Below are 16,685 nucleotides of genomic sequence, written 5' to 3'. Positions count from 1 at the left end.
TCATAATATCTCCTATTAAATATAAAATATTACCTTCCAAAAACGAGAACGTATAACTTTTATTCAAATCTATGCAGGCTGCATTGAATAAAAATATCCATTATCATTAATTTATACATTGTTGTGATCATATTTAGGGTCAGAAATAACATCATAATATAATTGTGTTCCCTGTTTTTGTGTCCATGAACTAATCACTGGGGGCAATGATTGAACAACACATGTGTCAGTGCAGCAGCAAGATACCTCCAACCGGGAGCACCAGTCATGTGACCCTCAGAGGCTCTGTCAGTGGAAAACGCTGTGTCATTATCATTGTTGTGTGGGTGGTCACTCCTGACAACACAGACTCCACAGGAACAACAGACCTGCTCTGCAAGACGAACGTGTGGGGAGAAAAACTGAAAGTGGAGCGATGTTGTGACTAATACTTGGTCGTAAGTACAACTTTTTTAGAGATGAGACCAAATTAAAGTGAGTTTTTAAATAGGGAAGCTTAGTAGCAACAGGTTTTAAGGACCAGGGAACTGGTCCCACATGCAGCTTCATGCTTTGACAGATTTTTTACAACATGAAAATGGATTAATGTGTAAAACAGAGTGTGTTAAACCTGATAGTTGGATCATGTTTCCTGCTTCTGCATTTTCTCGACAGGTAAGACCTGCTGACAATGTGGCTGATGATACAAACAGATAGAATAATCATCTCTGCCTGTTTGACTCTGTTTCTCTGCAGCACTGTGTAGAGTGGCCAGGTGGATTTCATCATGCTGTGTCTCCTCAAACACGAGCAGCCCAGCAGCCGGATGTCTGTCACAGTGTAAAGGTGATCACTCAACCGTGTCATATGATGCTTATCAGAAATAAGGATTGTTGTTGTTTTGATGGTATAACTGTCTTTATGTTGCTCGCTGTGCAGGGCAGAACGTGTGGACAGTTTCCAGTGATGAGAAACCACCACCAGTTTAAAATCCCAGCAGAGTGGACTGAGGATATGCCTTCTTTTCTAAGCCCAGTCATCCATCAGTGAAGTTTGTAATCTATGTGTGTCCGTGTTGCTGCGCAGTTGTTCTAATGATGATTTGTCTGTAAACTCCCTGTTGGGAAGCCGGATAAACTCTGAGAGCTGACAAGTGCAGCAGCAGCAGCGACGACATAGACACATGTTTACTAACTATACCTATAATGTGATATAATAATCCAATGAATTAAACAAATGGCTTCTGAGTTCATCTCTTTATCTGACTGTACTCCCTCAGGGAGAGGGTCCTCCTCCGAGACCCTCTTTTCCTGAATATCTGGCGCCATCATGTGGAAAAAATACTACTATAGATCAATAAATCGATAGATCGATAGATAGATCGCTAGATAGATCGCTAGATAGATAGATAAAGCTGCATTTTGTCTCTTGTAGTCAAATAACACCATGCTGTTGCTTTATAATTATCACTACAAAGGCTAATATTGAATATGCTAACAGCTTGAATGAAAACTATCTAACACAACCAGCTGAATCTGAAAGGAGATCCAATATGTTATTTTACTTGAATTGAAAAGGGGAAATATAAAGTTATAGTTCCCACGTATGTTTTAATAATTGAAACGTGAGGAAGAACAGAAAAAAAACCAAATTAAATATGAACATTTTATTTATTTCAAGTAATATTTCCCACATGAGTTTTCATTAAAAACTTAGTGGGGGGTGGAGTATGCCATCTTCCTGGCATCCACTGTTTCCCTCAGCAAAAGGGAGAGCCTTGGTGCCCTCTTCCCTTTCTCTGCGATATGGTCCAGCTGGTTATAGTAGGTGTCCATCACCTCCTTTTCCGTCACCACCTCCAGGTCCTGCTGGATCATCTGGAGGAGCTGACAGAGGCCCTCAAGAGACGGCCCGTCTCCTTTCTGCATCAGCCTCCTGATGCAGCAGTGCATGGATTTCTCTGCCAGCACCTTGGAGAGGAACAGCTCCCCAATAAACCTCAGCATATTGAGGAAGCGACCGGAAGGTTTGGTGTTCTGTTGCTCTTCCCTCAGCCGGTCGATGACCCTCACGTCCTGGACTGGCCTCAGGCAGGACTCACTCTTTTGAACAATGCCCTCCTTGTCCAAGCTCTTCCTGAACTCGGCCTGGCAGTGTTTAACCAGCAGAGACCTGAAGGAGACGCTGGCTGACCAGTCGGACACGGATTGGAACTCCACCTGAAGAGGAGAAAACCATAAAGGAATATTAACACTAATGTAACTCACATACATACATAGTGATCAGTGTGTTAAATTAAGGATAAAACCTGCATACAAATACAAGCTGTCCAACTAAGTAAGAAACAGGATAAAGTAGCTTCCAGTCATAGATGCATCACTTACTTCTGAGAGGTGTTGACACAGCTCCGCGAAGACTGCAGCAGAGTCTGGTTTCTTCACGGCCCTCTTGACAATGAGTTCAACCATTTCCTGCAGGTTCTCCTCAACGTCCAAGTCCTCGTGACTCAGATCCGTCACGAAGGCTTGAACGTTTGCAGTGACGCAGCTGACGGCCTCGTAGGAGGCAGCGCCGAGAAAGTCCACGTGTGTTGGGATCATGTTGATTCAAATCAATCGTAGTTCCCTTCAAGGCAAATCCAAAGAAACAAGTTCTGGTGCAAGAACAGAGTTCAGGAGCAAGAACAGAGTTCAGGTGCAACGAGCCAAGTATTCCGAAGAGAACTGACTGAAAACTGACTGAAAACTGACGCTTAAGTAACGACAGACTTCAAAGTTCTGTTGTATCCTTTGATATGAGATTGCTCAGATTAAAGGAAAAACAGAACGTTGAAGTCAGTCGTCACTTCACCGTCAGTTTTAATACAAAATATATATAATACAATCAAATTGAATATATATTTATTAATTTGATCATATAAATCATCAGTTGTTTGCACATAATTTGCATAGAATAAAAAAAAATCTAACTTCACAATGCTGTGATTCTTCTTATTAAAGTTTTAACACATGCAAATGAACTGCACTCTTCTGATCTGTAAAGTGTTTTACATTACAGGTCATCATTCAAACATACATGTACATTCATATAGTGCATTGTGTAACACTCGCACAGCAACTTGGGGCTCGGCGTCATGCATAAGGTCACACAGGGATCGAACCACCGACCTTTGGATTAATAGGTGACCAACCCCTCGCCATACCCAACCCTACTTAAAACTACTGTAAATTGAATATGGTGCTACTTAAAACTGATCTTTCCTCTCTGGCCCATCCAGCAGTTTATTCAAGCATCATCATTTAAACATCCACAAACACACACCACAAACCAGCAATGGCAGTGTGGCTACTCCAAGTAATAAACTGCACAATAGGCCTTAGGTAAAGTAAGAAATAAGATTTTTTTTTAAACGTAGTGAGGAGGAGAGATTCCTGAGGGTGGTTAAACACTACTCTTACAGGCAGAGACAGAATACGCCTTAAGCAAGATGCCAGGCTCATGACTGTGGACGGATTATGAAACACTTGGGATTATGGGCACAGACGTGTGAAAGGATGCACCCTACGCCTACACAAGAACCAGAGCCACAGATTCAGAGATGGTTTTCTGTTTTGTCTCTTATTGAGTTGTATTATGTCTCTTTGTTTGTCTCTTTGTGGTTTTCCTTTAATTGTTGTGGCTTGCCTCAAACACACTTGTATGAATCTATTTACCTTCTGTATTTTGACCCTGACCTGAGGAGATCAGGGCCGTCACAAAGACAACAAGACAATCTATTCTATCCTATTCTATTCTTTTCTAATTGTATTTAGAATATTTTTTTATAATTCCTTGCATTCATATAAGTATTACATGTACTTATTATTACTGTTCTGGTGTCTTTTTTTGACTGTTCCCTTTGCTGCTGTAACAAGGCAGAGGTTGTCGCTCCTTGTAAAGTTTGTTAAGCCCTATGAGGCAAATTGTGATTTGTGAATATGGACTATACAAATAAAAAAAAGTTTTGATTCTGGCTCTCCATCCACTGAGATGTTAAATGGGAAAGGCAGTTTAGAAAATGAATGGAAATATTATTCAGATTTATCCCTTGCACGTATATACAACAAGAAATCGTAATAACAGAACAGATAAATACAGATTTATAAAGTGGATAGAAGTTTTATATAAAGAGTTTAAGCATATCATCTTAAAGAAAGCTTCTAGTTAGTTCTTAAGTAAACAAATGATTTGGACAACATGATCAGATTGGAGCTGCACTATCAGAAAGTGTATGAATATCAGTCTGTTTTCGGGACTGAAGGAACTGTTCACCTGAGCTGGTGAGGATCAGAAACATGATGTAAAAGTGTAGAAAATATCTCATCTCTCATTTGATATTTGACACATTTTCATAATATCAGACACTTATAATTATTAATAAAATCTGGACAGTGGTGTTTCTTCAGTACGACATAGACACATGTTTACTAACTATACCTATAATGTGATATAATAATCCAATGAATTAAACAAATGGCCTCTGAGTTCATTTCTTTATCTGACTGTACTCCCTCGGAGGGTCCTCATCCGAGACCCTCTTTTCCTGAATATCTGGCGCCATCATGTGGAAAAAATACTACTATAGATCAATAGATCGATAGATAGATCGATAGATAGATAGATAGAGAGATAGATAAAGATGCATTTAGTCTTTCCTAGTCAAATAACACCATGCTGTTGCTTTATACATATCAGTCCAGAGGCTTATATTGAATATGCTCACAGCTTGAATGAAAACTATCTAACACAACCAGCTGAATCTGAAAGGAGATCCAATATTTTATTTTACTTGAATTCTCATTTAGATTCGGTCTAAAACAGTTCAGTATTGTACTTTTGTCAAATATTGTCCCAGGAACTCTGCAGTCCTCAGTGCTTTTTGTTGATTCTTGGGAAAAGGGGCAATGTAAAGTTATAGTTCCCATGTATGTTTTAATAATTGAAATGTGAGGAAGAACCGAAAAAAAAACAAATTAAATATGAACATTTTATTTATTTCAAGTAATATTTCCCACATGAGTTTTCATTAAAAACTTAGTGGGGGGTGGAGTATGCCATCTTCCTGGCATTCACAGTTTCCTTCAACAAAAGGGAGAGCCTTGGTGCCCTCTTCTCTTTCTCTGCGATATAGTTCAGCTGGTTATAGTAGGTGTCCATCACCTCCTTTTCCGTCACCACCTCCAGGTCCTGCTGGATCATCTGGAGGAGCTGACAGAGGCCCTCAAGAGACGGCCCGTCTCCTTTCTGCAACAGCCTCCTGATGCAGCAGTGCATGGATTTCTCTGCCAGCACCTTGGAGAGGAACAGCTCCCCAATAAACCTCAGCATATTGAGGAAGCGACCGGAAGGTTTGGTGTTCTGTTGCTCTTCCCTCAGCCGGTCGATGACCCTCACGTCCTGGACTGGGTTCAGGCAGGACCCACTCTTTTGAACAATGCCCTCCTTGTCCAAGCTCTTCATGAACTCTGCCTGGCAGTGTTTAACCAGCAGAGACCTGAAGGAGACGCTGGCTGACCAGTCAGACAAGGATTGGAACTCCACCTGAAGAGGAGAAAACCATAAAGAAATATTAACACTAATGTAACTCACATACATACATAGTGATCAGTGTGTTAAATTAAGGATAAAACCTGCATACAAATACAAGCTGTCCAACTAAGTAAGAAACAGGATAAAGTAGCTTCCAGTCATAGATGCATCACTTACTTCTGAGAGGTGTTGACACAGCTCCGCGAAGACTGCAGCAGAGTCTGGTTTCTTCACGGCCCTCTTGACAATGAGCTCAACCATTTCCTGCAGGTTCTCCTCAACGTCCAAGTCCTCGTGACTCAGATCCGTCACGAAGGCTTGAACGTTTGCAGTGACGCAGCTGACGGCCTCGTAGGAGGCAGCGCCGAGAAACCCCACGTGTGTTGGGATCATGTTGATTCAAATCAATCGTAGTTCTCTTCAAGGCAAATCCAAAGAAACAAGTTCCGGTGCAAGAACAGAGTTCAGGAGCAAGAACAGAGTTCAGGTGCAACGAGCCAAGTATTCCGAAGAGAACTGACTGAAAACTGACTGAAAACTGACTGAAAACTGACGCTTAAGTAACGACAGACTTCAAAGTTCTGTTGTATCCTTTGATATGAGATTGCTCAGATTAAAGGAAAAACAGAACGTTGAAGTCAGTCGTCACTTCGCCGTCAGTTTTAATACAAAATATATATAATACAATAAAATTTAATATATATTTATTAATTTGATCATATAAGTCATCAGTTGTTTGCACATAATTTGCATAGAATAAAAAAAATCTAACTTCACAGTGCTGTGATTCTTCTTATTAAAGTTTTAACACATGCAAATGAACTGCACTCTTCTGATCTGTAAAGTGTTTTACATTACAGGTCATCATTCAAACATACATGTACATTCATATAGTGCATTGTGTAACACTCGCACAGCAACTTGGGGCTCGGCGTCATGCATAAGGTCACACAGGGATCGAACCACCGACCTTTGGATTAATAGGTGACCAACCCCTCGCCATACCCAACCCTACTTAAAACTACTGTAAATTGAATATGGTGCTACTTAAAACTGATCTTTCCTCTCTGGCCCATCCAGCAGTTTATTCAAGCATCATCATTTAAACATCCACAAACACACACCACAAACCAGCAATGGCAGTGTGGCTACTCCAAGTAATAAACTGCACAATAGGCCTTAGGTAAAGTAAGAAATAAGATTTTTTTTTAAACGTAGTGAGAGGGAGAGATTCCTGAGGGTGGTTAAACACTACTCTTACAGGCAGAGACAGAATACGCCTTAAGCAAGATGCCAGGCTCATGACTGTGGACGGATTATGAAACACTTGGGATTATGGGCACAGACGTGTGAAAGGATGCACCCTATGCCTACACAAGAACCAGAGCCACAGATTCAGAGATGGTTTTCTGTTTTGTCTCTTATTGAGTTGTATTATGTCTCTTTGTTTGTCTCTTTGTGGTTTTCCTTTAATTGTTGTGGTTTGCCTCAAACACACTTGTATGAATCTATTTACCTTCTGTATTTTGACCCTGACCTGAGGAGATCAGGGCCGTCACAAAGACAACAAGACAATCTATTCTATCCTATTCTATTCTTTTCTAATTGTATTTAGAATATTTTTTTATAATTCCTTGCATTCATATAAGTATTACATGTACTTATTATTACTGTTCTGGTGTCTATTTTTGACTGTTCCCTTTGCTGCTGTAACAAGGCAGAGGGTGTTGCTCCTTGTAAAGTTTGTTGAGCCCTATGAGGCAAATTGTGATTTGTGAATATGGACTATACAAATAAAAAAAAGTTTTGATTCTGGCTCTCCATCCACTGAGATGTTAAATGGGAAAGGCAGTTTAGAAAATGAATGGAAATATTATTCAGATTTATCCCTTGCACGTATATACAACAAGAAATCGTAATAACAGAACAGATAAATACAGATTTATAAAGTGGATAGAAGTTTTATATAAAGAGTTTAAGCATATCATCTTAAAGAAAGCTTCTAGTTAGTTCTTAAGTAAACAAATGATTTGGACAACATGATCAGATTGGAGCTGCACTATCAGAAAGTGTATGAATATCAGTCTGTTTTCGGGACTGAAGGAACTGTTCACCTGAGCTGGTGAGGATCAGAAACATGATGTAAAAGTGTAGAAAATATCTCATCTCTCATTTGATATTTGACACATTTTCATAATATCAGACACTTATAATTATTAATAAAATCTGGACAGTGGTGTTTCTTCAGTACGACATAGACACATGTTTACTAACTATACCTATAATGTGATATAATAATCCAATGAATTAAACAAATGGCCTCTGAGTTCATCTCTTTATCTGACTGTACTCCCTCAGGGAGAGGGTCCTCCTCCGAGACCCTCTTTTCCTGAATATCTGGCGCCATCATGTGGAAAAAATACTACTATAGATCAATAGATCAATAGATAGATCGATAGATAGATAGATAGATAGAGAGATAGATAAAGATGCATTTAGTCTTTCCTAGTCAAATAACACCTTGCTGTTGCTTTATACATATCAGTCCAGAGGCTTATATTGAATATGCTCACAGCTTGAATGAAAACTATCTAACACAACCAGCTCAATCTGAAAGGAGATCCAATATGTTATTTTACTTGAATTCTCATTTAGATTCGGTCTAAAACAGTTCAGTATTGTACTTTTGTCAAATATTGTCCCAGGAACTCTGCAGTCCTCAGTGCTTTTTGTTGATTCTTGGGAAAAGGGGAAATGTAAAGTTATAGTTCCCACGTATGTTTTAATAATTGAAATGTGAGGAAGAACCGGAAAAAAAACAAATTAAATATGAACATTTTATTTATTTCAAGTAATATTTCCCACATGAGTTTTCATTAAAAACTTAGTGGGGGGTGGAGTATGCCATCTTCCTGGCATTCACAGTTTCCTTCAACAAAAGGGAGAGCCTTGGTGCCCTATTCTCTTTCTCTGCGATATAGTTCAGCTGGTTATAGTAGGTGTCCATCACCTCCTTTTCCGTCACCACCTCCAGGTCCTGCTGGATCATCTGGAGGAGCTGACAGAGGCCCTCAAGAGACGGCCCGTCTCCTTTCTGCATCAGCCTCCTGATGCAGCAGTGCATGGATTTCTCTGCCAGCACCTTGGAGAGGAACAGCTCCCCAATAAACCTCAGCATATTGAGGAAGCGACCGGAAGGTTTGGTGTTCTGTTGCTCTTCCCTCAGACGGTCGGTCACCCTCACGTCCTGGACTGGGTTCAGGCAGGACTCACTCTTTTGAACAATGCCCTCCTTGTCCAAGCTCTTCCTGAACTCTGCCTGGCAGTGTTTAACCAGCAGAGACCTGAAGGAGACGCTGGCTGACCAGTCGGACACGGATTGGAACTCCACCTGAAGAGGAGAAAACCATAAAGAAATATTAACACTAATGTAACTCACATACATACATAGTGATCAGTGTGTTCAATCAAGGTTAAAACCTGCATACAAATACAAGCTGTCCAACTAAGTAAGAAACAGGATAAAGTAGCTTCCAGTCATAGATGCATCACTTACTTCTGAGAGGTGTTGACACAGCTCCGCGAAGACTGCAGCAGAGTCTGGTTTCTTCACGGCCCTCTTGAAAATGAGTTCCACCATTTCCTGCAGGTTCTCCTCAACGTCCAAGTCCTCGTGACTCAGATCCGTCACGAAGGCTTGAAAGTTTGCAGTGACGCAGCTGACGGCCTCGTAGGAGGCAGCGCCGAGAAAGTCCACGTGTGTTGGGATCATGTTGATTCAATTCAATCGTAGTTCCCTTCAAGGCAAATCCAAAGAAACAAGTTCCGGTGCAAGAACAGAGTTCAGGAGCAAGAACAGAGTTCAGGTGCAACGAGCCAAGTATTCCGAAGAGAACTGACTGAAAACTGACTGAAAACTGACGCTTAAGTAACGACAGACTTCAAAGTTCTGTTGTATCCTTTGATATGAGATTGCTCAGATTAAAGGAAAAACAGAACGTTGAAGTCAGTCGTCACTTCACCGTCAGTTTTAATACAAAATATATATAATACAATAAAATTGAATATATATTTATTAATTTGATCATATAAATCATCAGTTGTTTGCACATAATTTGCATAGAATAAAAAAAAATCTAACTTCACAATGCTGTGATTCTTCTTATTAAAGTTTTAACACATGCAAATGAACTGCACTCTTCTGATCTGTAAAGTGTTTTACATTACAGGTCATCATTCAAACATACATGTACATTCATATAGTGCATTGTGTAACACTCGCACAGCAACTTGGGGCTCGGCGTCATGCATAAGGTCACACAGGGATCGAACCACCGACCTTTGGATTAATAGGTGACCAACCCCTCGCCATACCCAACCCTACTTAAAACTACTGTAAATTGAATATGGTGCTACTTAAAACTGATCTTTCCTCTCTGGCCCATCCAGCAGTTTATTCAAGCATCATCATTTAAACATCCACAAACACACACCACAAACCAGCAATGGCAGTGTGGCTACTCCAAGTAATAAACTGCACAATAGGCCTTAGGTAAAGTAAGAAATAAGATTTTTTTTTAAACGTAGTGAGGAGGAGAGATTCCTGAGGGTGGTTAAACACTACTCTTACAGGCAGAGACAGAATACGCCTTAAGCAAGATGCCAGGCTCATGACTGTGGACGGATTATGAAACACTTGGGATTATGGGCACAGACGTGTGAAAGGATGCACCCTACGCCTACACAAGAACCAGAGCCACAGATTCAGAGATGGTTTTCTGTTTTGTCTCTTATTGAGTTGTATTATGTCTCTTTGTTTGTCTCTTTGTGGTTTTCCTTTAATTGTTGTGGCTTGCCTCAAACACACTTGTATGAATCTATTTACCTTCTGTATTTTGACCCTGACCTGAGGAGATCAGGGCCGTCACAAAGACAACAAGACAATCTATTCTATCCTATTCTATTCTTTTCTAATTGTATTTAGAATATTTTTTTATAATTCCTTGCATTCATATAAGTATTACATGTACTTATTATTACTGTTCTGGTGTCTTTTTTTGACTGTTCCCTTTGCTGCTGTAACAAGGCAGAGGTTGTCGCTCCTTGTAAAGTTTGTTAAGCCCTATGAGGCAAATTGTGATTTGTGAATATGGACTATACAAATAAAAAAAAGTTTTGATTCTGGCTCTCCATCCACTGAGATGTTAAATGGGAAAGGCAGTTTAGAAAATGAATGGAAATATTATTCAGATTTATCCCTTGCACGTATATACAACAAGAAATCGTAATAACAGAACAGATAAATACAGATTTATAAAGTGGATAGAAGTTTTATATAAAGAGTTTAAGCATATCATCTTAAAGAAAGCTTCTAGTTAGTTCTTAAGTAAACAAATGATTTGGACAACATGATCAGATTGGAGCTGCACTATCAGAAAGTGTATGAATATCAGTCTGTTTTCGGGACTGAAGGAACTGTTCACCTGAGCTGGTGAGGATCAGAAACATGATGTAAAAGTGTAGAAAATATCTCATCTCTCATTTGATATTTGACACATTTTCATAAGATCAGACACTTATAATTATTAATAAAATCTGGACAGTGGTGTTTCTTCAGTACGACATAGACACATGTTTACTAACTATACCTATAATGTGATATAATAATCCAATGAATTAAACAAATGGCCTCTGAGTTCATTTCTTTATCTGACTGTACTCCCTCGGAGGGTCCTCCTCCGAGACCCTCTTTTCCTGAATATCTGGCGCCATCATGTGGAAAAAATACTACTATAGATCAATAGATCGATAGATAGATCGATAGATAGATAGATAGAGAGATAGATAAAGATGCATTTAGTCTTTCCTAGTCAAATAACACCATGCTGTTGCTTTATACATATCAGTCCAGAGGCTTATATTGAATATGCTCACAGCTTGAATGAAAACTATCTAACACAACCAGCTGAATCTGAAAGGAGATCCAATATTTTATTTTACTTGAATTCTCATTTAGATTCGGTCTAAAACAGTTCAGTATTGTACTTTTGTCAAATATTGTCCCAGGAACTCTGCAGTCCTCAGTGCTTTTTGTTGATTCTTGGGAAAAGGGGCAATGTAAAGTTATAGTTCCCACGTATGTTTTAATAATTGAAATGTGAGGAAGAACCGGAAAAAAAACAAATTAAATATGAACATTTTATTTATTTCAAGTAATATTTCCCACATGAGTTTTCATTAAAAACTTAGTGGGGGGTGGAGTATGCCATCTTCCTGGCATCCACTGTTTCCTTCAACAAAAGGGAGAGCCTTGGTGCCCTCTTCTCTTTCTCTGCGATATGGTCCAGCTGGTTATAGTAGGTGTCCATCACTTCCTTTTCCGTCACCACCTCCAGGTCCTGCTGGATCATCTGGAGGAGCTGACAGAGACCCTCAAGAGACGGCCCGTCTCCTTTCTGCAACAGCCTCCTGATGCAGCAGTGCATGGATTTCTCTGCCAGCACCTTGGAGAGGAACAGCTCCCCAATAAACCTCAGCATATTGAGGAAGCGACCGGAAGGTTTGGTGTTCTGTTGCTCTTCCCTCAGCCGGTCGATGACCCTCACGTCCTGGACTGGGTTCAGGCAGGACCCACTCTTTTGAACAATGCCCTCCTTGTCCAAGCTCTTCCTGAACTCTGCCTGGCAGTGTTTAACCAGCAGAGACCTGAAGGAGACGCTGGCTGACCAGTCGGACAAGGATTGGAACTCCACCTGAAGAGGAGAAAACCATAAAGAAATATTAACACTAATGTAACTCACATACATACATAGTGATCAGTGTGTTAAATTAAGGATAAAACCTGCATACAAATACAAGCTGTCCAACTAAGTAAGAAACAGGATAAAGTAGCTTCCAGTAATAGATGCATCACTTACTTCTGAGAGGTGTTGACACAGCTCCGCGAAGACTGCAGCAGAGTCTGGTTTCTTCACGGCCCTCTTGAAAATGAGTTCCACCATTTCCTGCAGGTTCTCCTCAACGTCCAAGTCCTCGTGACTCAGATCCGTCACGAAGGCTTGAACGTTTGCAGTGACGCAGCTGACGGACTCGTAGGAGGCAGCGCCGAGAAACCCCACGTGTGTTGGGATCATGTTGATTCAAATCAGTCGTAGTTCTCTTCAAGGCAAATCCAAAGAAACAAGTTCCGGTGCAAGAACAGAGTTCAGGAGCAAGAACAGAGTTCAGGTGCAACGAGCCAAGTATTCCGAAGAGAACTGACTGAAAACTGACTGAAAACTGACGCTTAAGTAACGACAGACTTCAAAGTTCTGTTGTATCCTTTGATATGAGATTGCTCAGATTAAAGGAAAAACAGAACGTTGAAGTCAGTCGTCACTTCACCGTCAGTTTTAATACAAAATATATATAATACAATAAAATTGAATATATATTTATTAATTTGATCATATAAATCATCAGTTGTTTGCACATAATTTGCATAGAATAAAAAAAAATCTAACTTCACAATGCTGTGATTCTTCTTATTAAAGTTTTAACACATGCAAATGAACTGCACTCTTCTGATCTGTAAAGTGTTTTACATTACAGGTCATCATTCAAACATACATGTACATTCATATAGTGCATTGTGTAACACTCGCACAGCAACTTAGGGCTCGGCGTCATGCATAAGGTCACACAGGGATCGAACCACCGACCTTTGGATTAATAGGTGACCAACCCCTCGCCATACCCAACCCTACTTAAAACTACTGTAAATTGAATATGGTGCTACTTAAAACTGATCTTTCCTCTTTGGCCCATCCAGCAGTTTATTCAAGCATCATCATTTAAACATCCACAAACACACACCACAAACCAGCAATGGCAGTGTGGCTACTCCAAGTAATAAACTGCACAATAGGCCTTAGGTAAAGTAAGAAATAAGATTTTTTTTTAAACGTAGTGAGGAGGAGAGATTCCTGAGGGTGGTTAAACACTACTCTTACAGGCAGAGACAGAATACGCCTTAAGCAAGATGCCAGGCTCATGACTGTGGACGGATTATGAAACACTTGGGATTATGGGCACAGACGTGTGAAAAGATGCACCCTACGCCTACACAAGAACCAGAGCCACAGATGCAGAGATGGTTTTCTGTTTTGTCTCTTATTGAGTTGTATTATATCTCTTTGTTTGTCTCTTTGTGGTTTTCCTTTAATTGTTGTGGCTTGCCTCAAACACACTTGTATGAATCTATTTACCTTCTGTATTTTGACCCTGACCTGAGGAGATCAGGGCCGTCACAAAGACAACAAGACAATCTATTCTATCCTATTCTATTCTTTTCTAATTGTATTTAGAATATTTTTTTATAATTCCTTGCATTCATATAAGTATTACATGTACTTATTATTACTGTTCTGGTGTCTATTTTTGACTGTTCCCTTTGCTGCTGTAACAAGGCAGAGGGTGTTGCTCCTTGTAAAGTTTGTTGAGCCCTATGAGGCAAATTGTGATTTGTGAATATGGACTATACAAATAAAAAAAAGTTTTGATTCTGGCTCTCCATCCACTGAGATGTTAAATGGGAAAGGCAGTTTAGAAAATGAATGGAAATATTATTCAGATTTATCCCTTGCACGTATATACAACAAGAAATCGTAATAACAGAACAGATAAATACAGATTTATAAAGTGGATAGAAGTTTTATATAAAGAGTTTAAGCATATCATCTTAAAGAAAGCTTCTAGTTAGTTCTTAAGTAAACAAATGATTTGGACAACATGATCAGATTGGAGCTGCACTATCAGAAAGTGTATGAATATCAGTCTGTTTTCGGGACTGAAGGAACTGTTCACCTGAGCTGGTGAGGATCAGAAACATGATGTAAAAGTGTAGAAAATATCTCATCTCTCATTTGATATTTGACACATTTTCATAATATCAGACACTTATAATTATTAATAAAATCTGGACAGTGGTGTTTCTTCAGTACGACATAGACACATGTTTACTAACTATACCTATAATGTGATATAATAATCCAATGAATTAAACAAATGGCCTCTGAGTTCATCTCTTTATCTGACTGTACTCCCTCAGGGAGAGGGTCCTCCTCCGAGACCCTCTTTTCCTGAATATCTGGCGCCATCATGTGGAAAAAATACTACTATAGATCAATAGATCGATAGATAGATCGCTAGATAGATAGATAGAGAGATAGATAAAGATGCATTTAGTCTTTCCTAGTCAAATAACACCATGCTGTTGCTTTATACATATCAGTCCAGAGGCTTATATTGAATATGCTCACAGCTTGAATGAAAACTATCTAACACAACCAGCTGAATCTGAAAGGAGATCCAATATTTTATTTTACTTGAATTCTCATTTAGATTCGGTCTAAAACAGTTCAGTATTGTACTTTTGTCAAATATTGTCCCAGGAACTCTGCAGTCCTCAGTGGTTTTTGTTGATTCTTGGGAAAAGGGGAAATGTAAAGTTATAGTTCCCACGTATGTTTTAATAATTGAAATGTGAGGAAGAACCGGAAAAAAAACAAATTAAATATGAACATTTTATTTATTTCAAGTAATATTTCCCACATGAGTTTTCATTAAAAACTTAGTGGGGGGTGGAGTATGCCATCTTCCTGGCATTCACTGTTTCCCTCAGCAAAAGGGAGAGCCTTGGTGCCCTCTTCCCTTTCTCTGCGATATGGTCCAGCTGGTTATAGTAGGTGTCCATCACCTCCTTTTCCGTCACCACCTCCAGGTCCTGCTGGATCATCTGGAGGAGCTGACAGAGGCCCTCAAGAGACGGCCCGTCTCCTTTCTGCAACAGCCTCCTGATGCAGCAGTGCATGGATTTCTCTGCCAGCACCTTGGAGAGGAACAGCTCCCCAATAAACCTCAGCATATTGAGGAAGCGACCGGAAGGTTTGGTGTTCTGTTGCTCTTCCCTCAGCCGGTCGATGACCCTCACGTCCTGGACTGGGTTCAGGCAGGACCCACTCTTTTGAACAATGCCCTCCTTTTCCAAGCTCTTCCTGAACTCTGCCTGGCAGTGTTTAACCAGCAGAGACCTGAAGGAGACGCTGGCTGACCAGTCAGACAAGGATTGGAACTCCACCTGAAGAGGAGAAAACCATAAAGGAATATTAACACTAATGTAACTCACATACATACATAGTGATCAGTGTGTTCAATTAAGGATAAAACCTGCATACAAATACAAGTTGTCCAACTAAGTAAGAAACAGGATAAAGTAGCTTCCAGTCATAGATGCATCACTTACTTCTGAGAGGTGTTGACACAGCTCCGCGAAGACTGCAGCAGAGTCTGGTTTCTTCACGGCCCTCTTGAAAATGAGTTCCACCATTTCCTGCAGGTTCTCCTCAACGTCCAAGTCCTCGTGACTCAGATCCGTCACGAAGGCTTGAAAGTTTGCAGTGACGCAGCTGACGGCCTCGTAGGAGGCAGCGCCGAGAAAGTCCACGTGTGTTGGGATCATGTTGATTCAAATCAATCGTAGTTCTCTTCAAGGCAAATCCAAAGAAACAAGTTCCGGTGCAAGAACAGAGTTCAGGAGCAAGAACAGAGTTCAGGTGCAACGAGCCAAGTATTCCGAAGAGAACTGACTGAAAACTGACTGAAAACTGATGCTTAAGTAACGACAGACTTCAAAGTTCTGTTGTATCCTTTGATATGAGATTGCTCAGATTAAAGGAAAAACAGAACGTTGAAGTCAGTCGTCACTTCACCGTCAGTTTTAATACAAAATATATATAATACAATAAAATTGAATATATATTTATTAATTTGATCATATAAATCATCAGTTGTTTGCACATAATTTGCATAGAATAAAAAAAAATCTAACTTCACAATGCTGTGATTCTTCTTATTAAAGTTTTAACACATGCAAATGAACTGCACTCTTCTGATCTGTAAAGTGTTTTACATTACAGGTCATCATTCAAACATACATGTACATTCATATAGTGCATTGTGTAACACTCGCACAGCAACTTAGGGCTCGGCGTCATGCATAAGGTCACACAGGGATCGAACCACCGACCTTTGGATTAATAGGTGACCAACCCCTCGCCATACCCAACCCTACTTAAAACTACTGTAAATTGAATATGGTG

The 16,685-nt window shown here is 39.9% G+C and overlaps 5 protein-coding genes and 1 long non-coding RNA gene across 6 annotated transcripts; 1 reads left to right on the top strand and 5 right to left on the bottom strand.

Annotated features, from left to right (window-relative positions):
• Positions 1 to 276: 276 nt before the first annotated feature.
• Positions 277 to 1,231, top strand: LOC128424760 (uncharacterized). Its single transcript, XR_008333052.1, has 3 exons — positions 277 to 437; positions 736 to 825; positions 919 to 1,231. It is a non-coding gene; the product is annotated as an uncharacterized LOC128424760 (long non-coding RNA).
• Positions 1,232 to 1,691: 460 nt separating this feature from the next.
• Positions 1,692 to 2,719, bottom strand: LOC128425230 (eukaryotic translation initiation factor 4 gamma 1). The gene is made up of 2 exons (XM_053411762.1): positions 2,364 to 2,719; positions 1,692 to 2,198 (listed from the first exon to the last, which is right to left on the bottom strand). The coding sequence occupies exons 1-2, from the start codon at positions 2,577 to 2,579 to the stop codon at positions 1,692 to 1,694; spliced, it is 723 nt and encodes a 240-aa protein (XP_053267737.1). The 5' UTR covers positions 2,580 to 2,719.
• Positions 2,720 to 3,540: 821 nt separating this feature from the next.
• On the bottom strand, positions 3,541 to 6,054 carry LOC128425229 (eukaryotic translation initiation factor 4 gamma 1-like). The gene is made up of 3 exons (XM_053411761.1): positions 5,725 to 6,054; positions 5,125 to 5,559; positions 3,541 to 3,546 (listed from the first exon to the last, which is right to left on the bottom strand). Exons 1-3 carry the CDS (start codon positions 5,938 to 5,940, stop codon positions 3,541 to 3,543), a joined length of 657 nt encoding a protein of 218 aa, XP_053267736.1. The 5' UTR covers positions 5,941 to 6,054.
• A 2,377-nt stretch (positions 6,055 to 8,431) lies between these two features.
• Positions 8,432 to 9,468, bottom strand: LOC128425228 (eukaryotic translation initiation factor 4 gamma 1-like). The gene is made up of 2 exons (XM_053411760.1): positions 9,104 to 9,468; positions 8,432 to 8,938 (listed from the first exon to the last, which is right to left on the bottom strand). Exons 1-2 carry the CDS (start codon positions 9,317 to 9,319, stop codon positions 8,432 to 8,434), a joined length of 723 nt encoding a protein of 240 aa, XP_053267735.1. The 5' UTR covers positions 9,320 to 9,468.
• A 2,324-nt stretch (positions 9,469 to 11,792) lies between these two features.
• Positions 11,793 to 12,680, bottom strand: LOC128425227 (eukaryotic translation initiation factor 4 gamma 1-like). Its single transcript, XM_053411759.1, has 2 exons — positions 12,465 to 12,680; positions 11,793 to 12,299 (listed from the first exon to the last, which is right to left on the bottom strand). The coding sequence occupies exons 1-2, from the start codon at positions 12,678 to 12,680 to the stop codon at positions 11,793 to 11,795; spliced, it is 723 nt and encodes a 240-aa protein (XP_053267734.1).
• A 2,477-nt stretch (positions 12,681 to 15,157) lies between these two features.
• LOC128425226 (eukaryotic translation initiation factor 4 gamma 1) lies at positions 15,158 to 16,183 on the bottom strand. Its single transcript, XM_053411757.1, has 2 exons — positions 15,830 to 16,183; positions 15,158 to 15,664 (listed from the first exon to the last, which is right to left on the bottom strand). The coding sequence occupies exons 1-2, from the start codon at positions 16,043 to 16,045 to the stop codon at positions 15,158 to 15,160; spliced, it is 723 nt and encodes a 240-aa protein (XP_053267732.1). The 5' UTR covers positions 16,046 to 16,183.
• Positions 16,184 to 16,685: the final 502 nt, after the last annotated feature.

The sequence above is a fragment of the Pleuronectes platessa genome, chromosome 19 (genome assembly GCF_947347685.1).
Source record: "Pleuronectes platessa chromosome 19, fPlePla1.1, whole genome shotgun sequence".
Lineage (NCBI taxonomy): Eukaryota > Metazoa > Chordata > Actinopteri > Pleuronectiformes > Pleuronectidae > Pleuronectes > Pleuronectes platessa.
The sequence above is the reverse complement of the archived record's forward strand: the minus strand, read 5'-3'. Positions and strand labels throughout refer to the sequence as shown.

Bases quoted from the DNA above. Each gene is read 5' to 3' on its own strand.
- LOC128425230 (XM_053411762.1), bottom strand. From the start codon at position 2,579: ATGATCCCAACACACGTGGACTTTCTCGGCGCTGCCTCCTACGAGGCC. The intron at 2,199-2,363 runs GTAAGTGATGCA...TCTCCTCTTCAG, and splicing joins TGTGTCAACACCTCTCAGAA to GTGGAGTTCCAATCCGTGTC.
- LOC128425229 (XM_053411761.1), bottom strand. From the start codon at position 5,940: ATGATCCCAACACACGTGGGGTTTCTCGGCGCTGCCTCCTACGAGGCC. The intron at 5,560-5,724 runs GTAAGTGATGCA...TCTCCTCTTCAG, and splicing joins TGTGTCAACACCTCTCAGAA to GTGGAGTTCCAATCCTTGTC.
- LOC128425228 (XM_053411760.1), bottom strand. From the start codon at position 9,319: ATGATCCCAACACACGTGGACTTTCTCGGCGCTGCCTCCTACGAGGCC. The intron at 8,939-9,103 runs GTAAGTGATGCA...TCTCCTCTTCAG, and splicing joins TGTGTCAACACCTCTCAGAA to GTGGAGTTCCAATCCGTGTC.
- LOC128425227 (XM_053411759.1), bottom strand. From the start codon at position 12,680: ATGATCCCAACACACGTGGGGTTTCTCGGCGCTGCCTCCTACGAGTCC. The intron at 12,300-12,464 runs GTAAGTGATGCA...TCTCCTCTTCAG, and splicing joins TGTGTCAACACCTCTCAGAA to GTGGAGTTCCAATCCTTGTC.
- LOC128425226 (XM_053411757.1), bottom strand. From the start codon at position 16,045: ATGATCCCAACACACGTGGACTTTCTCGGCGCTGCCTCCTACGAGGCC. The intron at 15,665-15,829 runs GTAAGTGATGCA...TCTCCTCTTCAG, and splicing joins TGTGTCAACACCTCTCAGAA to GTGGAGTTCCAATCCTTGTC.